Source organism: Mus caroli, unplaced genomic scaffold (assembly GCF_978045245.1).
Source record: "Mus caroli unplaced genomic scaffold, Mus_caroli_1 scaffold_6, whole genome shotgun sequence".
In the NCBI taxonomy this organism is placed as follows: Eukaryota; Metazoa; Chordata; class Mammalia; order Rodentia; family Muridae; genus Mus; species Mus caroli.
Genome location: NW_028227261.1, coordinates 40,809,662 through 40,833,558, shown reverse-complemented (window position 1 = coordinate 40,833,558; position 23,897 = coordinate 40,809,662). Strand labels below are relative to the sequence as shown.

At 50.4% G+C, this 23,897-nt stretch overlaps 1 protein-coding gene across 1 annotated transcript; it reads right to left on the bottom strand.

The window, feature by feature from the left end:
* Positions 1–1,363: 1,363 nt before the first annotated feature.
* Positions 1,364–21,287, bottom strand: Faah (fatty acid amide hydrolase). The gene is made up of 15 exons (XM_021160054.3): positions 20,758–21,287; positions 11,708–11,821; positions 9,223–9,357; positions 8,937–9,070; positions 8,636–8,842; positions 8,350–8,390; positions 8,003–8,127; positions 6,656–6,781; positions 6,106–6,203; positions 4,636–4,735; positions 4,333–4,373; positions 3,551–3,590; positions 3,005–3,113; positions 2,323–2,468; positions 1,364–2,181 (listed from the first exon to the last, which is right to left on the bottom strand). Exons 1-15 carry the CDS (start codon positions 20,950–20,952, stop codon positions 2,053–2,055), a joined length of 1,740 nt encoding a protein of 579 aa, XP_021015713.1. The 5' UTR covers positions 20,953–21,287; the 3' UTR covers positions 1,364–2,052.
* Positions 21,288–23,897: the final 2,610 nt, after the last annotated feature.

The window sequence follows — 23,897 nt, the reverse complement described above, 5'->3', positions numbered from 1 at the left end:
CTCAAGTCACTTGGAAGCAGATGCCAAATCACCTTCAAGACAGCTCCAGAGCTTGTCCCGGTCCATCCTTCTACCTCTTGGTATCCTAAGCTGTTCTATTTCCAGTACTGTCTGGTGATGCCCTCAGGCCCCTCTGGAAGCCATGTGACAGCTACACCATGCCCTGGGGCACCTGGACCTTGCTCCCTCACCTTTCCTTAGGCTGCAAGCCCCCATTACCACACCAACCTTTTTATTTATTCACTCTTATCATCAGCATAAATTATTTTATGATCTTATTTGCATGCCCTCTCTCTAGAAAATGAGTTCCCTAAGAGCAAGGACCTTGGCAGCCTTTTGTAAAGTGTCTGGCAAACAGTAGGCACTCGATTCAGTGATGGCAGGTGGAGTTCTCCATCCCTCCCTTCACTTGTCCTTATCCAGTTACATCAGCAGCGTTTAAGTTGACTCCACTCTTCTTGAAATACTTGTTCCTTGGCTCCCATTAACTGTGAGCTTTCCAGCTTACATGTCACTTCACACAGAGAGCACTCCCTGATACACCTACTCTTGCACACATGACCAGCAGGCCAGGTAGTCTGCTCGATGTCCTCATACCCAGGGACTTCTGCTTTATAGCATTTGTGACCTACAGTGCAATTACACAGTTGCTGGTAGAATGAGAAACCATTCAAGCAAGGGGCTGTTTCTGTTTGCTTATCCTGAGCATAGTGGGAGCAATTCAATGTGCTTGTGGGCTGGGTGGAAGAAGTGCGGAGGAGCTGAGGGTTGGTGGAAGTTGATGCATGCAGCCTTCTTGACCAGGAGAAAGCTCTATGTTGATCACAGACAAAGAGATATTTGTCCCTGTGGTCATGAATCAAAGTGAATTAAGTAGATTAGATAAAGGTAGCGGGTCAGAGGCAAACTGAAAATTCCCTATTATGGATGGCATAGGAAGTAATCAGGAGATGCCAAAATGGATTCGCTAGGAATAAATCTGCCGTCCCTCCAGCAAGCCTGACTGGCTCTCTACTAAGTGCCAGGTACCATGCTGGGTGCTAGGCATGGTAAAACCTTGCAGAGCCCAGACCACAAGTGGTCTCACTCACTCACCACAAGTGGGATCCTAGGTCACCAGTACAACCTACATGGAGGAGACGTCAGAAGCCAGGCCAATACTGGCAAGCTAACAAAACACAGACCAGAGGAGACTTATTTGGCTGGGAAGCTCAAATTGATGACACTGTTGTCTCTGTAAGTGTTCCCTGACAGGTATCCAGGGTGACATAGTCCTTCCTCAGTCCAGTGTTCTGATGTGTGGATATATAAGTAGAAAATGGGTTACAGAGATGACCCTAAAAGATATCCCATCCAGCCAGACTGTGGTAACACACGCCTTTAATCCCAGCACCCAGGCAGGCAGCCTTGTGAATCCCAGCCAGTGTAGCCAGCCTGATCTACAGACAGCCAGGGCTCCACAGAGAAACCTTGTTCTCTACAACAGATAGAGAAGTAGAAAGGGCATGTCAGCAGAGAGTTGGAATGAGGGGGGAAGACCCGGGCAGTGTCCATCAAAGCTGGGGCCAATCTGAACAAGGAAGGGCGGGCAGGAGCTAAGTGCCAAGGACATGTCCCTGTGTCTACCTTGTGGGTGATGGCCTAGGGAGGCTTTGGAGCAGGAGAGTGGCATGATTACAGCCAGCTCTGGAGGGACAGCACAGCCCTCTCAGCAGGCTCTGGTTCCCAGGGTCCTAATAGAAATACCCAGAAAAATACATAAACACATTGCTTCTTTTTGACTGTTGGTGGTCCTTGGCCCGTGTCGTTCCTGCTGGGCTGTCACATAGAGTAGGGGGTCAGGATGGAAAGTAGACCAGAAAGGGGAGCAAGGTCCAGACTTGGTTATGGAGGGCGTGCCCTGGGTTTCTGCAGGAGTCCAGGGAAGGGCAGGTGGTTGCCTCTTCCCGTGCTGGGCATCTCCTCATGGGTGGCAGGATCCTGAATAGATGGGGCTGCAGTGCAGAGCAACATGGGCCTTAGGTCCTCCAGAGCTGGGCAGATGAATGACCCTCAAGATGGCCGCTTTTCAGGGGTCATCAGCCGTTCCACCTCCCGCATGAACCGCAGACACAGCTCTTCCTGCCAGGGCAGAGCCACGCACTGCACAGCCACAGGCAGGCCTACACCCTTTTTCATGCCCTACATGGGATACAGACATCAGGATGAGAGAAATGAAGTAAGACCACACCATAGGTCCAGGATACCTGTGAGTGTTAGGACTCTGTCCTCTACAGCAGCTGGGTCTGGAGAGCAGAGAGCTCGGGGACAGGCAGGCTTTACCTTCTTCAGAATGTTGTCCCACATATCCCCAAAGTAGCCTTTGTAGTGTTCCATCTGGGCATCGTCCTCAGGGGTCACAGTGGTGACAGGCACCACCCCCGCAGGGAAGTCCAGGCAGTTATAGAGAACAGTGTAGCTGATAGCCCCTGGGGGAAAAAAAAAAACCACACTGGCTGTGGCAAGCCCTGCCACCCACAGTGCCAACTGTCCACTCTGGGCCTAAGTCACCCTTGTCCCACACATAAAATGGCAACCTCACCCACAGCTAGGAAAAGTCCCTCTCCCAGGCCTAGGGTCTGTGGTAAAGCACAGAAGCCAGCAAGCCTCACTGATGCCCGTTCTGTGATGTATCCACGCAGTTTCCCTGACCTGGAAGGTGGTTCCTGTTTTCTTGGGCTATCTAAATCCCACCTAGATTCAAACACCATCTCTGCAAATGGCAGACTCTGCGAGGGGACCTCCCACGGGCACAGTGCTCAGGTTAGAGAGCGCATTCTCTCCTCACGTCTTCCATCTCTTTAGCCGACAAGTTAGTGAGGCCCCAAAGAGCAAGATGTTCTTCCATGGATGGTGTGTTCCCTCAGAACCTCTCCTCTTCTACTCCATAGCTCCACCGGGCACAGGGCTGGACTCACAAGGGGACAGGGGATGAGAGCATCAGCAGAGGGGCAGTAGGCCTCACCTGTGGCTCTGCCCGGTGTGTTCAAATCCAGAGCAGGACCCAGCATAGGGGTCAGCACCACGTCCAAGTTCATTCCCTTCCACTGGTCAATGACGGACTGGCGATATAACTGCAGAGACACAAGCGCATTGGGGGAGGTGCTCCGATAGAGCCAAGGCACCCCCTGATGTCCAATGGACACTGAGGTGGCTCTGGCCCTAGCTCTTGCTGTTGCATCTGAGCGGAGGCACCAATAGATGAAAAGAGCTGCCTCTCTTGTTTCCACCACAGACAAAATGCTTTCTGCAAAGCAGAGCCACTCACTAACACGGACATAGACAGTCCTGGGGAAACCGAGAGGGGCCCAGGACAGGAGTCTAGTCTAACCCAGACTCTAAGGACAGACACCAGACAAACGAACATCACAGAAGGGCCCAAGCCACAGTCACTGGGGAGGGAGGAGAAGCAGGTCACTCCACTGCCCCGGTGGGAGTAGTGAAGAGAAGACTGCTGGTAGATGCCCTGAGCAACTGCCCCCTCCCTTGCTCCCCAGGGCCCAGACCTTACCTCAATCTCATGCTGCAGTTCCCACAGCTTTTCAGCCGACCTGAGCAGAGAGAGGAAGGTCGTCAGAGAGAGGAAGGTCGTCAGCCTTCACAGCCATGGCCATCAGCATCAGCAACACCATACATCCTACTGCCATCACTTCAAAATCTCATTCAACCCCAGGGGAGCTCTGAGGGAATCAAGGCCCTGCTCTCCAGATGGAAGAATCCGGGATTTCAAGGGACTCAGGCTGGGTGGGTTAGTGACTTCATAGATAAACCAGCACTAGACCATGCCTGATTCTTTGTGACTCTTGAGCTACAAGAAAGGATAGGGCAGGCTATCCAAAGTCCATAATATCTGGAGGTAAGAGGACTATGTCCGTCCACAGACATCATGCTGAGAATGGGGTGAATCACGTCCTGCTTTTGAAGACCAGCACAAAGAGTCGGGTAGAGCAGGTCCAGACACGCTTAGTTCAGTTTCCTAACAGGTTTTTTTTGCCTGTTTCCTTGACCCACAATCCCCACACCACTGCTGTTCAGGCTAATTCCTTCCTGGACTTTCCCCCATGCTTCCCTCTGTGTGGCTGTCCTGCTCTGCACTCAGGCCCTCGTCCTCAGATGACCCAGATGAAGCTTCAGGGCCCCACCTGATGGTCATCAGTCCCCCTTCCTGCCTGGAACACCTCAACCTTAGCATCTGTTTCTCCCAGAGATTGTTCTGTCAAAACCACTTGAACTCAGACGAGACCAGTTGAGGAAACACGGGGGCAGGCATTAGGGTACAGGAAAAGTTCTCACCGAGGACACATACTGTTGAGAAAGGCTGCCAGCCGAGGAAACTGCACCAGAACAGACACAGGGTCAGTGACTGGTGACCTCTGCCACCTCCTCCTCGCCCTCCCACCTCCCAGGTCCAGGCCATGACCCTTTTGACAAACAGGTTTGTTAAAAAGTAGAAAGGGGAACAGTCAGGGTAGAAGAGATGAGGAGACCATGCCTGCCCAGACCTAGAGACCAAGGGAGGAAGGAAGAGCCAGAGACCACAAGGTGGCGTGAGATGGGGGCCCGGGGACCGTGTCCTTGCATGCCTGGTGCTCTCACCAGAGGCCTCAGCAGGAAGCTCAGCAGTTTTTTAAACCACCTGGGCAGCTTCAGCACTAAGACCAGGTCCCCCAAGCAGGGATCCACAAAGTCACCTTTGCTGGAAGACAAAAGGCTTAGTTAAGATGGCCCCCTCCCCTGCCCCTCCTCACTCCCCAGGACCGCAAACCCGGTAACTCAACAGTTCTGTCCACCTCCTTCCCTGCCCAACTCCACGAGTACTGATAGCTTCCTTGGCATCTTTCCAAAGCACACTGTTTCTCCTGCTCACTGGGGTGCCTGGACTCTGCCTCACAGTAGACTAGAAAGAGGAACTATCTCCCTCAGCATTTTCTGTTTAGCACTGATGCCAGCCTACATCTCTGAATGGGGCTGCAGGACAGGTGCCCCAAAAACCTACATTGAGACCAAAGAGCAGGTTCATTGCCTGAGCCAGCCCTGCTATGTCTCCAGGAGGCACCTTCTCAGGCCTCTCCTCTGTAAACAGCTGGGAGGAACTAGCTGCTCTCTAGCAAGCCTCTTTTTTAAATTAATTAATTAATTAATTATTAATCTATGTATGTATATAGGTTTTTTTGTGACAGAGTTTCTCTCTCTAGCCTTGGCTGCCCTAGACTTGCTCAGTAGACCAGGCTGCCCTCAAACTCACAGAGATCTGCCTGCCTCTGCCTCCCAAGTGTTGGGCAAGCCTCTTAAGCAAAACTGCTCCATACACCCACTCAGAAAAAGGGAAACTGAGGCCTGAAAAGAAAGACTTGACTCAGGAAAGGCAGTTATCCATACCCAGCACCCTTCCTTAACAAACAACAGGGAAGCCACTGCACACCTGCACACCACAGGGAGCTTAGCTCAGAGGGGCTATGGCTTTGCCATCCAGCCTCCCCTTGCGTCTTAGGTCATCTTTCCAAAGCCTCTGTGGTGTGGTATCACCAGATTCAACTTGCATAGCTAAAAGGACAGCAAGGTCCCTGCCCAGATCTTCCATGTGTGCAGCTAGGCTAGGCCTGTCCTAGGGATAGGCACAGGGCCTAGCTACTCTCCCTGGGTCTGCACATTTTTTTTTTTTTTTTTTTTTTTGTTTTTTTTGGTTTTTCGAGACAGGGTTTTTCTGTATAGCCCTGGCTGTCCTGGAACTCACTTTGTAGACCAGGCTGGCCTCGAACTCAGAAATCCGCCTGCCTCTGCCTCCCGGGTCTGCACATTTTTAAATGTTTACTTTATTATTTTATGTGCACAGGTGTTTGGCTGCGTGTATCTCTGTGCTTTGTGTGTGTGCCTGGGGCCTGTGGAAGCGAGGGAGGGCATCAGATCCTCTGGAACTGGGGTAACAGTCAGCTGTGAGCTGCCATGTGGGAGCTGGGAATCAAACCTGGATCATCTGGAAGAGCATCCCGTGCTCTCCACTGAGCCCGCCCCCCCCCCTTGCAGTGTTCAGATTCCACCCTTGACCCTCAAGCCCATCACACTCACAAGTTTTGGAGAAAAGAGCAGCCACCATCACTGAACAGCCCACCTGCCGACAGGACCTCCAGGGCATAAGGTATGTTGTTTGGTAAGAAGGGGACCAGCTGCGGAGATTGAAGGGGGTAAGGCCCACAGACATGAAAAGGCCTTCGCATCCCATAACTCATATGGTGCCCTTGTAGCCCCGAGGGTATCAGTGCCACATAATCACAAAGCTACCAAGTCAGCTATAGTGACCTATGACCTCATAAGAAGTCTGGATTCACACATGAAGTTGTCTCAGAATTAACAAACCAAGCCCACTGGCCTGTTCAACTATCTCAAGTCCCCAGTAATCTCCAGAAAGCTGTCTAGCATTGAGACACACACTCATACATCTCCCAGCGCAGGCCAAATCCCCCACCAACTATTTGCCCCAATACTCTCACCTCAGCCATCTTTAGACTGGTCTCACATAGCCAAAATTCTCATCCCAAGCGACTAGGTAACAAGGAATAAAGGGACGCGGGAGGGCCTGGCCATGGGAGACTCCCCTGAAGGAAAGGAGATGCCATACCGTGTGGCCAGCAGCCTCGAGACTCTGCTTGGTCTCCATCACAGCCCTCCTCATGGCTGGAGTGGGCATGGTGTAGTTGTCAGTTTCATAGTATCCCACACGCAGGGGTCGAGAACTTCTGTAGATCTAGAAGCAAAAGTAGGCAATGGGGTTGGGTAAAAGAGAATGACCCACGCAGGATGCTCAGAGAAGGAGACCCTCCAGGCCCACCCGTAGCTACAAGGTTACAGTCTGAATCCTGACATCCTTTCCTCCTGATCTATTGTTGTACGAACATCAGCACCCTTTCACAAAATGTCTTCCTGGCGACTCAGCAGGAATGAGGGGATTCCCAGGGGTCACAAGAGGAAACCGGGGCTATCCAAAGACAGAAGCCCAACCATGCATTCTGTCTTCAGAGTGGAGGTTCTGTTACCTGCACTCACTCCCTTGAGCCCCCCCAGACCTCCTCACCTCTCTTCCCTCTCACAAGGGGCTCAGGCTACAACTGCTTGAACATGTTTGCTAAGGAGAAAAGCCTACTCCACGCAGACCTTCCCACCTGCCCTAGCTCCCCAAAGTAACTATGCCACTCTCCTGCATGGAGACCCTTCAAGGCAGCTTCACTGAGAAAAGCAAGAGGCCTGCATGGGAGCAGGAACTTTGGGGATTCTGGAAAGTGCAGCTTGCCTCCCAGCGTTGACATGAATGACAGATAGACTGCTCACCTGTCTGCATCTGTTCGCTGTGACTACTCCCCAAAGCTTTGTACATCGATACAGATAACCTCTGTGGTTCTCTATCCGTTCATCAGTGGGAAGCAGTCAGGGACACCAGCTCACCAAGACTCTGAACCTCTCGCCTAAAGCGCCTCCTCTTTCTGTATTCCCAACTATTACATCATGGTCCTGACCTGATCCTAGCCCAACTCCTGGTTGAAAGATCCAGCTAAGGCAGGCTCCACCCTGCCCTTCCCTCTTGGATACTAGGGAGGCTTCAGGGAGTAAGCTGTTCGGTTCTGTCTGATCAATGGCCTATCTTGCTCATATTTGGATAGCCAACACTCCACTCTGTTCTCACCTGAATCAGCCTACTTGCCAGGTAGCCTGTTTTCTGGGGAAATAGGCAGGAATACTCCAAGAAACGCTACTTCCTAAGGGCAAACTCAACTTGGGTCCACAATTTCCTTCCAAGGAGGTTTAAGTAGTCCCTAACTGGTGGTCCTCTACAGCTAGGGGGAAAGTCTAGGAGACTCCAAACGCAGGCACTGGTGCCACCTGGTGGCCATAGCTATAGTAGCAGCTACCATCCTGCCTACACACCTGAGTTTTAGAGTTCCCTCCCCTGCCCATTCATATCCTCACTCACCTCCTCTCTGAAGGGCAAGGGGGGGATAGTGGGGTCCAAGCGGAACAAGTCCTCACAAAGTAGGGCTTTCATGCACAATGCCAGGCTATCCACATCCCGCGCCATGGGGCCAACAGAAAGCTGCACTGTAGGAAGGGAAGGAAGAGGTGTCACTTGGCCCGCAATGAGCCCTAGGTCTGAGTAAGGATTGGTCTATGGGTCCAGAGTGAGCAAGAAAGGACAGTAAGGATTGACACCTACAGTGTCTTGGCAATCTGCTAACACCCACGGGAAAAACAGGGGCAAAGGCAAATCAAGATGTCACCCCCTCCATACACACCCTCCAGGGTACCATAGACCTCACTCACCTGCCGTCTGTCCATAAACACAGCTCTTCAGGCCACTCTTGCTGGTCAGAAACACAAGATATTGGAAACAAGCGCTGGCTACCCTATACTCACCACAAGACCAGCCATGGCTCTAAACTCCCAGCAATGGATGTGAAACCATGCATAACTGGTTGTAACTAATGCCCTCCCACACCCTCACCAAAGCCTGGTTAGTGAATCCCTCCTGCAGCCTAGAGAGCAGAAAGGCCGAGCCAAGGTTGTGCTTTCCTTAGGTCTTTTCAAGACCTCCCTGTCCCCAACGTACCTGAGGCGGTTCCCAGTAGGCTTGAGACCACAGATGCCACAGAAGGCAGAAGGGAACCGGACGCTGCCGCCGATGTCAGTGCCTAAACCCAGAGGGGAGCCTCCAGATCCAATGAGAGCCCCCTCACCCCCTGAGGAACCTCCTGGACTCTTGGAGGACTTCCACGGGTTCATGGTCTGGCCAAAGAGGGGGTTACTGCAGTCATAGCTGGAGGAAGCAGGACAAGGTCAGCCCAGGTCACCTCAACAACTACCTCTGTCTACTCCCACCTCATTGGTTAGACCAGCTCCGGGGGACCAACCTTAGCATGGACTGGGGGACGTTGGTGTGCACAAAGGGCACAGCTCCCTGCAGCTTCAGTACCTGCACCACCACACAGTCACTCTCCGATGCCACACCCTCGTTCAGACTCAAGCCCAGTGTGGAGGCATGGCCCTTAGGGAAAGAAGACACCGACGATGCCACAGGACCCTTCCACAGCCCAGGGACACGCCCACCACCACCACTACCACACTGGCCAGAGAGACCACCAAGGCCTTTGGACCCGAGCTAGATGCAGCCACAGAGGCAGGACAAGCGGGGTGTACCTTGTAGCTGAAGCATTCCTTGAGGCTCACGGGGATGCCATAGAGCAGGCCCTGCCGTGGAGCCTGGGACAGCTGAGTCTCACAGTCGGTCAGATAGGAGGTCACACAGTTGGTCCCTTTGTGCACTTCCCAGGCCTAGGGAAAGGGAAATGGATACAAGGAAGCCAGCGTCCTCTCTTTTTAAGATTCCTCTTTCTACACTTCCTGTAAGGGAAAGGGTAACCAGAAGCATGGCCCAGAGGCCACACCAGCTTCACCCAAGCTCTCTGAGAGACTCGGGGCCAGGCCAGGCAAGGCTGTCCTCAGAAGTGCTCAGCAGAGAGTAGCTAGGAAGATGACCACTGGCCACTTCTCCCTTACTTCCAAGCCATATCTCTGGCCAGGCAGATAGACAGGAGGCCGTCAGAAGCAGGCCTCCATGTCCACTCCAGATCACGATGGGAGTGAGTGGCTGCACAGCTAGGCTAGACCAGGCTCCGACACTCTGTTCTCTGTCTAGTGCCAGGCTCTGCTGGCCCTTGGCTGATCCTCCCCTTTCCTTGGGACTCTTGAGTCACACAGATGACCTCAATAGCAAAGTAAGGGTGGTTATTGTGTTTTATAAGAAAAGAAGAGAAGAGAAGAGAAGAGAAGAGAAGAGAAGAGAAGAGAAGAGAAGAGAAGAGAAGAGAAGAGAAGAGAAGAGAAGAGAAAAGAGCCAAGGGTATGTTTCATAGAGCCAGGTTTGTTGAGGTGGAAGAGGGTGCCTCTGTGGGCTCATGCTGAGGCATCTCTTCCCCCTGAGGTACCAGCCATATACCTGGGTATTGTAGAATATAGTATATTCTTGGGAGTACAATAGGGTATAATGTAGAATAGAGTATGTTTAGGGCATGGGGAGGGGAGTTGGCTGGGAAAGGAGGAGAGAGAGAGAAAGAGAGAGAGGAAGGAGAGGAGAGGAGAGGAGAGGAGAGGAGAGGAGAGGAGAGGAGAGGAGAGGAGAGGAGAGGAGAGGAGAGGAGAGGAGGCCAGCCAGGAAGAGGGCAGAGGAAGGGGAGAGAGGGAGAAAAGAGGTAGAGAGAGTAAGAGAGCAAGGAGGGGGCACACAGCACTTTTTATGATAAATCGGCCCTACCTGGCTGCCAGGTAACTGGGGCGGAGCCTAGAAGGAATGATATCAGTTGGACCCCCAGAATTGATAGAATGACAGCAAACATCAACAACTTCCAGCCACAGACGGGCCCAGGGCCCCAGAAGCAAAGGAGGGGACACCGAGGTTCAGTCTAACGATACCCCCTGCTCCTGAGAGATAACTGGAGAAAAGAGGGTTGTGTGGCCACATTCAAAACTGCAGGCACCAGTTATAAGCTCCCTAAGACAAGAAGGGAGGAGCCTGTGTACAATTAAATGCTGCTGTGAATTGGAAGTCTGGGGAGGAGGGGGCTTTCAGGGTCGATGACACAGATGACACTGGCTGCTCATCCTTTCTAACAGTGTCATAACACACCTCCCCCTGACACGGACACTCACTTACTTGGGGTCACCGGCACACTCAGAATATAACAGAATGCATAATCTGTCTTACCCCTTTTTCTTACATACATTCCCTGAGCACTTCTTATGTGAAAGATCATGTGTTTGGCACGGAAACTTAAAGGGAAACGATATCTATCAGGGCTGGAGAGATGGCTTTGTGGCTTAGAGTTCTTTCTAAGAACTGTTCTTCCAGAGGACCCTAGTTTGGCTTCTGGGACCCATGTCAGGTGGCTCACCTGTAACTCAAGCTCCATGGGAGCCAGTGCTCCCTTTTGACTCCAAGAGCATCCACACACACCCATACCCCCCTCACACAGACAGATACACAGATTTCTAAAATCTTAAAGAATTAAAGAACAACCCCTGTCCACAGGACCTGGAGAGAACCTGAGGAGGGACAGAGCTGAGCCTTGCCTGTGAGTAGACAGGGAGAGGGGGGACCTAGTAGGGCAGACACAGGGGAGGTTTTGCCGGTCAGCATGGAGGGGCAAGCAGAGAGAAAGAGAATCCTGGGACAAGGCCCCAGCACAAAACAAGGCAGACCCTGAGTTCAATGTCTCCAAGCTCCCAAGGCCTTGGATGAAGATAGGACCTGACAGGCACCTGCTCGGAGGCTGCCAGGCTGCCGCTGCTTACAGAGGAAGAGAGCAGGATGGTTAAAGGTGGGTGGAGAACAGGGAGAGACCAGAGAAAGACAGAAGGGAACAAAACAGACTTGGTGACCAGAGGTGGAGGCGGGAGAGGGGAATCTGGGCTGAAAGCCAGGCTTCTAGCTAAGACAACATGCTCAGTGTCCACACAAACACACACACACACACACACACACACACACACACACACACACACACACGGGCTCCTTCCCTCCCTGGTAGTCCCTGGCACTGAAGTTCTACCATGACCCAGAGCAGGACAACTCCAGGCCAGGTTTTCCCCTCAGCCTGTGAAGAAGCAGGGCTAACCTAGGGCTTACCTTTCCCAGGTAGGTAAAGAGCACAGCTTCTGGGGACAGTTCGCCACTCTGTAACTTCTGTACCAGTTGGAGCAGGGGCAGAGCCAGCAAGGCCTCTGAGTCCAGGTCAGGATTCTGCGGGTGACACATTATGTCAATCTAACAAGTGCAACTTTTTTTTTCTTTTTTCCCATTAATTAATTTATTCACTTTACATCCCAATCTCACCCCCACATCGCCTCCCAATTCCCTCCTCACGCAGCCCCCCCCCTCACTCAGTCCTCACAATAAACATGCTGTCACTTGCTGATGCCCCTGACAGAAGATACCACCTGCAGCTCTGACACTAGAACCCAGATCCTAGCCTACGTAGGCTTTTGACCCACCAGGCCAGTGCAAGTGTAGCCTCTGGAAGATGCTGGAGATGAAACAGGTGAGGGACAGGACCTGGGTTGCACCCAGCACCCCTGCCTCCGGAGCCTGCCAGGCACAGTGCTGGTTTGGGTTTGTTGTTTTGGGTCCCCGCCCCCACTCACATGGTTAGTTCTCATTTTCTTTTCTTCTGTTTCTGACAGGTTTTTTTCCCTGCTACCTAATGCATTGGGATCATATCCCACCCCCATTACCTTCTCTCATTTCCTACTTCCCTTCCCCTTGCCCCACTGCACTCATATGCCTGCACGCGCGCGTATTTTTTGGGTCTGCTGGTTTCTGTTTGGTGTAATGGTGGTGGTGGTGGTGGTGGTGTGTGTGTACAAATCATGTACAGCTGCCGTGCGCTCACTACTGTAACAGCCACAGCAGACCTAGCCAGAAGATTTTACAGTGCTCCTCCCCACTTGGGTTTGTTTGTTTGTTTTTGTTTGTTTGTGTGAGACAGGTTCTCGTTATGTAGACCAGGCTAGCCTCAAGCTCACACATCTGCCTGCCTCTCCCAAGTGCTAGGAATAAAGATGTGGTTGTATTTGGCTTTGTTTTTCTTTTTGAGAGAGGGTCTCCGTTATGACCAGGCTAGCCTTGAGCTTTCAAGATCTCCCTGCCCCACTGCTCAAAAGAGATAGAATTACAGGCTTTGGGCTGGGGAGATGGCTCAGCGGGTAAGAGCACTGACTGCTCTTCTGAAGGTCCTGAGTTCAAATCCCAGCAACCACATGGTGGCTCACAACCACCCGTAATGAGATCTGACATCAGCTACAGTGTACTTATGTATAATAATAAATAAATCTTTGGTCAGAAGCAAGCAAGGACTGACTGAGTGAGCAGAGTTGACCAGAGCGAGTGGGGCCGACCGGAGTGGGCAGGGGTCCTAAAAATTCAATTCCCAACAACTACATGAAGGCTCCCAACCGTCTGTACAGCTACAGTGTATTCACATTCAGAAAATAAGTAAATAAATCTTTTTTTTTTTTTAAAGTTGCAGGCTTTAACAGCAAGCCTATGATCTTCTATGTCTTAATTAACTTTTTTGGGGGGAAGGGTGTTCAAAGACAAGGTTTCTCTGGGTAGCCCTGGCTGTCCTGAAACTCTCTCTATAGACCAGGCTAGCCCACCTGACTCTGTCTCCTGAGTGGTGGGACTAAGGGTGTGCGCCACAACTGCCTGGCACCTTGATTAACTCTTACTGACATTCCCATTGCACAGATTTATAGAGACTGAAATGAAAAGAAAAGGAGTGCTGTGTTTAGGACCAGAAATGTAAGGAGTGGGGCTGAAGGGATGGCTCGGTGGCAAGCAGAGTTCTTCTTCTTGCAGAGGACCTGGGACTGGTTTACATGATGGCTCACAACCATCTGAAACTCCTGCAGGCACCAGGCATGCATGTGGTGCTCATGTACACATGCAAGCAAAACACTCACAGACATGAAGCAAGTCCTTTTCTTAAGAAAGGTAGGCAGTGATATCCTACCCACCCAGCACAGGACACCCGCTGCATACAAGCCCTGGCAGGGAAGTACAACCACAAGAAAGGCCCCATTAAGATTCGAGGTGTGTGGCTGAAGACCAAACCCAAAGGGGAATAACCGGCACACCCATTTCTAGACACAGCCTACTCCGCTCTGACACCACAGCAGTAAACAAAAAGCTATGCCCACATGAACTTACGTGAGGCAGGGGCAGAGCTGAGAAATAATAACTGTGCTGACACAAGCCAGTCGTCTAAGAGGGAGCCTCAGCTGAGGAATGGCCGCCGTCAGACTAGCATTTTCTTACTTAACGACTGGAGGCAGTGCCACCCCAGGACTGATGGTTCTTAGTGGTGTAAGAAGGCCAGCAGAGCAAGCCAAGGAAAGCAAATTAGTAAACAGTGTTCCCCCTGGATCTCTGCTTCAGTTCTTGCCTGGAACTGCCGCCTTGCCTTCCCCCAGTGATGGTTTATAACCTGTACGTTGAAATAAACCCAACTTACTTCAGGTTGTGCTGTTTATTGCAGCAACAGAAAACTGAGACACAAACAAATATGAATTTTAGATAGTGACATATTGGGGGAAAAAAAAACAGGGTATGGTAGGGAGTGGTGTCTTCTAAGAAAGGAGGTTCTAAGCCCACACCCACGTGCCAGGTCCCTGGGGTCAGCTCTACCCACAAGCATCCTCCTGGGTCCTTTTCCAGGGGATTAGACCAATTAGTGAACGCTGGATCACCACCCTACAGCTCAGCCCCCTCTTCCCACTCCTGCAATCTTCCGTTACCAGATCCAACAAATACTTAGGCACTTCTTCCTCCTGGCTTTGCTGAGGTCTTCAGAGGTATGAGACCACAAGCCAGTGTCCTCAGTCTCTCTTGGATAGAGATACTACATTTACTATACTATATCTATACTCCTTGGGCCCCTTTGTTGCTCATTCATTTGGTCAGTCAGCAAACAAGTGCAAAGGCCTGCAGAGACAGGCCGTGCATTTAGAAGTAAACAAGGCAAGGTCCCTGCATTCAGAAAAAGCAAGTAAATGAGCCACAGGGAAACAGCTTGTGGTAAAGTGAGACCGCAGATAAACGGCCTTGGCAGAAATGAGAGGATGCTGTGGATGGACGGGTGGATGGATGGATAAATCTCCCTGATGAGGTGACATTTTAGCCATGATCTCAAGGGTGGCAAGGGCAGAGACACAGAGCCCCTCCAGGTTCCTCTGGCACTTCTATTCCTTCTCTATGACCAGAGAAGGCTTGCTCCCTGTGGCTTCCACTCCTTGTGTCTGACTCCCTTTGGGTGCTCCACCCACCCCCTTCTTCCTGATCTTCCACCAGGCTTCACACAAGGGAATTCATGGATGTTCACCCCTGTCCTTCTGCAATCACCATCTCCCACACTTTCAATTGGGCTCCACCTCAAGACGCCCCAGGACAGGCAAGAGCACATCCACATTCACGTGACCAGTGAAACAACACTCATTCTCTCTCCGTTCTCCTCTCCATCGCAACCAACAGGTCATCAAGCCTTCAAGCAGCTCTGGAAATTGCCCATCCTCTTCCCCTCTACCAAGACCCTTGTCCAGTGTCATCCTTTCCTCCCCACGCTACTGCCCTGCCCAAGCCCTTGTCTTTGTGACCCATCCTTCCCTATAAATCTATACAAGGGCAAAGTTCAAAGTTTTTTCAGAAAGTATCTAGAGGACTGGAGGGATGTCTCAAAGGTTAAGAACATAGTGCTCTTGCAGAGGACCCGGGTTTGACTCCCAGCACCCAGAGCTTGTATCTCCATATCCTCTGGCCTCCGTGGGTGACTACATTCATGTGCATATACCCCCACACAGACACACGTGCATAACTAAAAATAATAAGATAATGATAGGGAGGTGGAGACAGGGAGATCCCTGGGCCTCACTGGCCAGCTTGTCTTGCTGAATTGGTGACTTCCAAGTCCAAGGAGAATCTGTCTCAAAAATAAGGTGGACAGTGATAGAGAAAAACATCTGACATGTGACCTCCACACTCAGGAACACACGTACACACAAATACACATGGGAGCGTATATACATGCACACCACACAGACACACCCAGGGATATAAAAAGGGAACATTTACCCACTCTGCCCAGACCCCAGACCATCCAGAAATGAAACCAAAGCTGACAATTTCTGATAAACAGAACAAAGGAATGTGTGAAAACACGTGATTGCACATGTGCAGAACATGTCACTGCTGTCCATACTCGTTTTTTTCACAAAGCAATCATACGGCATAAAGCACTGCCTCTTGCCTCTCCCTTCCCACAATGAACGCAAACTGTGCTTCATATTGTTTCCAGGTGTGGAGGCTTCTGCTTGTAATCCCAGTACTTGTAAGTGGAGGCAGGAGGATTGCCGTGAATCTGATGCCAGCCTGGGTTACATAGTGAGCTGTTGCAAAACACACACACACACACACACACACACACACAGACACATTTTTACAACCAAAAAGTAAAATAAGAGTCTAAGAATACAGCTGTGCTGTTCCCTGCTGGCGTTCACAAAGGCCTGGGTCTGATCCCCAACATCTCATAATACCAGGCATAATAGATGGGAGTGGTGGCGCATGCCTTTAATCCCAGCTCGAGGCAGAGGCAGAGGCAGAGGGATCTCTGAGTTTAAGGCCAGCCTGGTCTACAAATCAAGTGCCAGGGCCACTAGGACTACATGGAGAAACCCTGTCTCAAACAAACAAACAAACAAACAAACACACCAACAGCAGATGTGGTTGAAGGCAGAGGATCAGAAGTTTAGGTCATTTTATATATATATATATATATATATATATATATATATATATATATATATTTCAAACCCAGCCTGGAATACATGAGTCATTGTTTTATTTTAAAAATGCCTGAAAATAGATCAAAGACAATCAAAATCAGCACAACTACCCTGCGGCAATTACCATTGGCAGCTTGACTGCTGCTGCTGCTCCTCCTCCTCCTCCTCTTCCTCGATAAAGATGCCTGCAAAGTCCCTCCCGTCACCTCAAAGTTATCAACAACCCCTCTGGTGGTCTGAATAGAAAGTCTATGGCCTCTATAGACTCACAGATTTGAATGTTTGATCACAGGGGAATGGCACTATTAGATGGTATGGCCCTGTTACAGTAAGTGTGGCTTTATTGGAGGAATTATGTCACTGGGGGTGGGCTTTGAGGTTTCAGGTGCTCAAGCCAGGCCCAGTGTCTCCCTCTTCCTGCTGCCTGTCACTCCAGATGTAGAACTCTCCACTACTTCTCCAGCAACATGTCTGCCTGTGTGCCATGCTTCCTGCCATGATGATAATGGTCATGACAATGGACCTCTGAATCTGTAAGTCAACCCCAATTAAATTCTGTCCTTTATAAGAGTTGCCAGTGGTGGTGGTGCACACCTTAGTCCCAGTGCTCAAGAGGCAGAGCTCTGAGTTCTAAGCCAGCCTGGTCTACAGAGTGAGTTCCAGGACAGCCAGGGCTACACAGAGAAACCCTGTCTCTAAAACAAAACACAACAACAAAAGAGATGCCTCGGTCATTGCATAGCATGGTCTCCACAACAACAGAAACCCTAAGGCTCCCATTCTCACACAAATGTCAGTGCCTTCCCTGTTGACAGCAGATGACAAGGTTATTAACAGCTGTTTTTAAATCTTCAGTTAGCATCAGGCAATTGAGACATTATCTCTCTCCCAAATTACCAAAGTAATTCTGCACCAGAGAGAGAGACCAGTCTGTGAATAATAGGGAGCTTGATTTTGCATGGGAAACAGAGAGCCAGGTTCTGCTTTCCTCCAGCTAACTGTGTGGCCACCCAGTATGGAGACCATGCTTAAAGAAGGAGCTGCTGCACCCATCTTTTCAGCACTGCTCCTCTCTCAACTGTTTCTCCCTCTCCTGAACCATCTAGTGTCCTAATTTCAGACTCTTGGGTTTTTATCTTTTTTGTTCTGTTTTCAGCTGTCTCCACTTGCTCACAACGATGGTGAAGATATTCTTAATGGTGGAACCATGATTTCAATTCATCAATAGAATCGTTTCAAAGAAACGTACCAGAAAGGCTTGGAGACGGGCCAGAGACAGAGCCACAATGGATCCGGTGAGGGGAGAGTCATTTGTAGGATCAGTAAACCTTTACCAAGAGAAGGCATGAGACAGTACAACAAAACCACATGTGCAAAGGCCCTGGGGCAGGAATCATGTTCTATGACATCTCTTCCAGCTAACAGTCTATTTCTTGTGGTTCTTGTCTGCAGCAGAGAAACAATGGGGGACGGGCTGGAGAGATGGCTCAGAAGTTTGTAGTACTGTCTGCTATTCTAGAGGACCTGGGTTCGGTTCCCACAATCCCACATAACCTTCTATAACTGCATTTACAGGGGATTTCATGCCCCTTTGGTCTCTGTAGGCACCAGGCATGCACATGGTGCACAAACATACATGTAGGCAAAACATTCATAAAATTAAAAAAAAATTTAAAAGTAGTATTTTTTTTAAAGCTCACTCGGAGGGTATCTGGGGAAAGTAGGAGAAAGGTTGTTGCTGATAGGCTTCCATTGTTCTACAGTAACCAGAAATACACCTCTCCCTAGAGCTGCTCCAGAGTCTGGAAAAGTAAACCATTGTGTAAACCATTGTGACTTAGAGGTGCTCATGTCCTACTTGCCATCTAGCCTGTATCTACCTTGGCACACAGCTAACTTTGTATAGTACCCATCAGAGGAACCAGACTGCTTTGTCCTCCCAGAACACTGGGTCCGATCTCCCCAGGTGCCCCTTGCTATTCAGGGATGGGCTGAGAAGGCATTAGAAGAGAGACTTCGGAGGCAGCCTCAGGTGCTGCCTTTCTTCTCCAAGGAAGCCAGGGCCCAGCAGGAGAATTCTGCGGGGTGAAGAAGGGAAGGGGCTGAACCCAAGGCTGGGCTGATTTTACAACAAAAGCTTACCTCCTAAGCATCCCCCAAAAGGTCTACACGAACCCTTAGTCAGGTAGGGTAGGCCAAACCTGAAGTCCCAGGTATCAAAGGCTGAAATGGGAGGGTCCCTTGAGCGGGTCTCTAGCTCAGTCTGCACAGCAAGGTAGTGGGAGAACTGAACAATAATATGAACACAAGCATGTTTACTATTTGCTACAAAGCACAGAGAAAGATGAGTGCGGTAACACACTGTCAGCAGGTGGGAGGCTGAGGCAGGAGAACCAGGAGTTCAAATGCATCCTATCCTATATTGTGAGTTCAAAGCCAGGCTGGAAAGCAAGACACCCTGTCTAAGACAAAGAAAACAAGCAAGCAAAACCACCACCTTTGGCTTCTAGCCCTGAAACCCCAAAGGTAGTTTCCCTTGTTAAAAAAGTTAAATTTGGTATCTGAGGGTAGATCTTGGCTCCAGGAAGTTGTGCAAACAGCATTTGCATTTTAGAGCCAAAACTTCTGCCCTAAAACATTCTTTGAAAAATGGATTCTTGCCAGGTGGTAATGGTGGTGGTGATGGTGGCGGCAGCACACATCTTTAATCCCAGCATTTCGGAGGCAGAGGCAAGTGGATCTCTGTGAATTCAAGTCCAGCCTGGTCTACAGAGCAAGTTCTAGAGCAACCAAGGCTAAACAGAGAAACCATATCTCGAGGAAAGACAAAAGAAAGAAAGAATGAAAGAGACAAACAAACAAAGAGAAAGAGCAAATTTGTCAGTTCTTTAAAAGACTGAAGGGCAATTATTTTAGACAAAATCGGGGAGGTGCAATGCAGGACCCAGCCTTCTCCCAGCCACCCAGCCAAATGGATTCCTTATGGCTAGAAGTCATCCTTCCCGTAGGCAGGAACTGTGGGCAGACTCCCCCGCCTGCTCACCCAAGCTGTGCTGAAAGCTGGCTGCACAGAAGGACATGGAGGAGCAGCCAAGGCTCCCCAGGCCTAGCCCAGAATCAGCATGAGGATCCTGAGATGGTACCACCAAGGAATAACCAAAGAACCTGTGCTCGCTCAGGTAGAGGTGGCTGGTGTGAGGTCCGAGCCTCCCAAACTAGGAGGAGCCAGCTCCAAACACTGCCTGGGTAGGCTGGAACTAAGAGACTTTTATTTCAATAGAGACATAAGATGCATGCTGGACTTAGTGATGGTGAGGAGTAATTCAGAGTATTACAGCCAGCCAAAGTTTTGCCGGCATTCAGGGCACAGCTGGGTAACCAAAGACCAGTCAGTCCTCCTAATAGCTCTCCACTGCTATGAACTAGCGTTCCACAACACACTTGGTTGCACTTCTTGCTCAAAACTCACTCAACTGAGACAACTGAGGACCTGCCAAATGCAATTTTCACCTGCATTCCTCCCTGATACTGACCCAGAAGCACCCTTCTGACTCCTGAAACGCATCTAGAGTTCAAATTTTGGGATTTTAACTGGGGTCAGTGTTTGTGCCACAGGAGGAAAAGGTCCCCCTCCTGCAGATAGACATCTCTTCTCCTTCCCACCGACTCTGTTATCACATCCCCCCAAATGTTCACACTGAAATGTCTAAGGAGGAATGGGGAGAAGCGAAGCCTGTTGACCGGGTCATCCAGAGAAGCCGCTGGAAGGAGGCTCACAGAAGGGGTTGCGAGGTGTTTTATAAGCGGGCGGCAGAAACCTAGAAAGAAGATTTACAGGGAGGGGCTTGGCCACTAACTCCCTGTATACATAGGCGTCTATTTTCATCCCTCTTTTAAGATCTCTATGTACAAACTAACAAACATGAACTTTAAACCCTGGACCATCGACGTTACATCTTGGGTCATCACTCCATGATTCCAAAGTCCTAAACCCTGATGAATTCTATTGATTCTCACGCTAACGGTTTTTATTTCCCACAGCGTTTTGATATCGGTTATCGAGATGCTCTGGAGTGGGACAAAGCTCCTCTTTGACCCAGTACAGCGCCCAGCCTCCACCACCTGTCCTTTTCTTTTCCGCTTCCCCTTGCGCTGCACCTGGCGCAGAAAGAGTACGGAATGCATTAGCTCGAGGGGGGGTGGGGGGGATTCCGTTCCGGGGCTCACATCTGCGCTGCCTGCCAGCCGGCCCTCTGGCGTCCGGGCAGTTGAAGTCTCAGCCTTGCCCACGCCGTGCTCCCCACGCCAGCCCACCCCAGCCCCCGCGCCCGCCTTCACCTGCAGCCGGAAGCGTTGCACCGCCTTGTCCATGGTCTCCAGGCCGGCTCGCTGCTTCTGCCGCGCCCTGGTCACCGCGCCCCGGGCGGTCTGGCTCCTGGTCCATCGCAGGACCACCGCCGCCGACAGCAAGCTGCAGGCTAGGCAAACCCCGGAGAGTCCAGACAGCGCGGTCCATACTTCGCTCAGCACCATGATCCCCTGCAGCCGACCGCCACCCGAGAGGACTCGGCACGCGCACTCCCAACAGCTCCGCTGCAAAACCCGGCCTGGATCGCCCGCGATTCCGCTTGAGGGAGGGGCAGGCGCAGCCGCGGGCCCGCGGGGAGCGCGCCGTTGCCCGGCAGCGAGAGTCAAGCTAGCAGCTCCAACGGTCAAGGTCAAGCCTAGACCCCTTCTGGCCCGGTTCCTGGCGTGCCAGCGTTTTAAAGCAGACAGAACAGACGAGCTCCGCGTGGGCGCCCTCCAAAGCACCAGGGCGGCCGGTTTCCTTGACCCGGCCCCTGGCTTCGTCTCCGCCCTACAGCCGAAAACTGGGCTAAGCCAGGGTCCTCAGAACAGGCTGGCCAGAACAGATCGGGTGCAGGTGCAGTGAACCTTATCAACGTCTCAGCATCATTTTTCCTGGCTCTGGACTGCAGGAAGTTCTGAGGTGTGGCCTCTCATTTTCTACCCACCCTCCAGATGTTGAGCCTTTTACTCTGGGCTATCTACCTACGTCTTTTTCCTCATCCCCACAGCTCATCCTCTCCTGGGCCACACCCAGGAAACAACAACTTCGTCTGAACCAATGTGCTCTCCCCGATTTGGGGGGGGGGGGCGTAAATTAGGGCCATGCACACCCTAATTGTGGCTAGATTGCTGTCACAGAATTTTATGTGACTCATCCATCCATCTATAAATCCTGTGAGAAAGGCATTTTGCACTTTACTAGTGAGGTAACTTCAGGACAAGAAGGGTTAAATGACTTTTTTGAGTCATACTGGTGACTGAGGAAGATTCAGACTGCAGTCTTATTCAAAGCAGGTGCATTCACCATTAAGGCTGTATCTGCTGCCTCTGGAAGTAAGGCACTGTGGGTAGGGTGTCTTAGAACTCTGGATGGAAACTCAAGTCCCTGAGTTTCTTCACCTTTGAATCTGATATGGGTGGTAATTATGTATACCTTAGAGGAGTGTCAGGAGCCTGTGAGGTTCCGTCATCCACTCTCCTAAATGCTGGAATTAAAGTTGTGAGCAACCACACTGGCCTTTCTTTTGTTTGTAAAGGGAAACTACGTTATTACTTTTGGAGTAATTTAGCTGGGTGTGCCTGCAATGCCCCTAGGGATATAGATTGGGAGAGTGGTCATTTCTTAGCCCTAGTGGCCCAGTTTGTCCTCCTGCCTGCTGCCTTAAGGACTCCATTTACAAAGCACTTCTTTGTGTTTGCTGTAATGATGGCTTCTCTAAGCAGCAAATTCCCTGGGAACATATTAAATTGGATTTACTTTACAAAAGAGGTGGGAGTGGAGGTAAGAGTGGATTTGGAGGACTCAGCAGCGAGCTCTGGGCTGATTACATCGTGTGGAGGCTCTGGTGGGTGGCCTGTGAGAGAGAGCATCCCCCTCCTGATACAGCTCACTTTCTCAGATGCTATGGTTCAGTCTTCCACTGACCCAGGCTACTGAATGGCAGTCCATTGCTGTGAGTCGGGGAAACAGAAATAAATCCAGACCTGATAAGAGCCTTAGAAAGCAGGCTATGGGGCTGTAGCCTTATAACCCCAATACTTAGGCTAGAGGGTTTCAAACTCAAGGTCAGCCTGAAACCTAAATATAGAATGATCCTCTCTCCAAAACCCCCAAACCAAACCAAATGAAAAACCACCCAATTAAAAGATCATGCTGCAAAAATCCAGAGAGTCCTGGATTCTGACCCTTGGGTTGGAAAGCCAGGAATTCAGCATCTAGCACTCTAGAGTCAGACTGCCTAGTTATCCCTCCTTGTGTGATTTTTCTGAGCCTTACAGTTTCCTTAATTGTAAAATAAAGATAACAATACCTCTCGACACTCTAGCACTTGTATAAGAAATTAGTGGGTGTAACAGAGCCATTATAGTCTAGCATGTAGCCACCCATGCATGTTAGCCAAAATTAGTATTGCTATTAGAAAAATAAAAGTCCTACTGAGAGGGATTTTCTGGTCTGAGAGGCTCAGGAAGCAGGCTGCCTGGATTCAAACCTTCTAAATCTACTACTTACCATGACTCAAATCACATTAACCTCTTCTGCCTGTCTCCTTCACGGTAAAATCGGGATAATACATAATCACAGAGTTCTATGAGCCTTAAACAAGTTAGCTCACTGAAAGAGATTGCATTAGCATTTCACCAATGATAAGATAATAGTCTGATAAATGCTATCTCTTTCCTTTATGACTGTGATGCAACTCAGGGTTTGGAAAAAGGCAGTGTGGAGGAGGATTGCTCCATGCAAGCTGGAGCATGAAGCCCAGAATGGAAGAGCAGGTTCATGTGACGCTCACTGGGGAGAGGGTGCCAAGGCTCGCTATCTTGGAAGGTAGCTCACTGTGAGGTGAGGCAACTGCACACCATTGTGGGAACCAGAACTGCAAGTCCCTTGCACCCCCTCCATTCCTTCAAGGGAGAGTTGACCTTCATACAACACCACTACAATGACTCTTGGTGGCTTCCCTGAAAATGATTAGAGTCCTTCCCTAATTAACTGGTGACCTTGAGCCAAGTTGTGTGTCTTAAACATCAACTGAAGAGATAAGTTAATATTTCCCTAAGCTCCCTGGGAGGTGGGGAAAGGCAAATATGTCTAGGGATAGGAGCATCCCCCCCCCCAAAAAAAAAGTCAGCTGTGCATATTCCAGAGGGTTTTGAAACCTTTGTTCTAGGAGTTAGGGGAGGGTCTGGGGTTTCTAGTTTGCTTTGTTGTTTCATTTTGTTTTATTTTTTGGCTTTTAGAGACAGGGTTTCTCTGTGTAGACCTGGCTGTCCTGGACCTCATTTTGTAGATCAGGTTGGCCTCTACCTCCCAAGTGCTAGAATTAAAGGCATGAGCTACAGCTGGGCGTTGGTGGCGCATGCCTTTGATCCCAGCACTCGGGAGGCAGAGGCAGGCGGATTTCTGA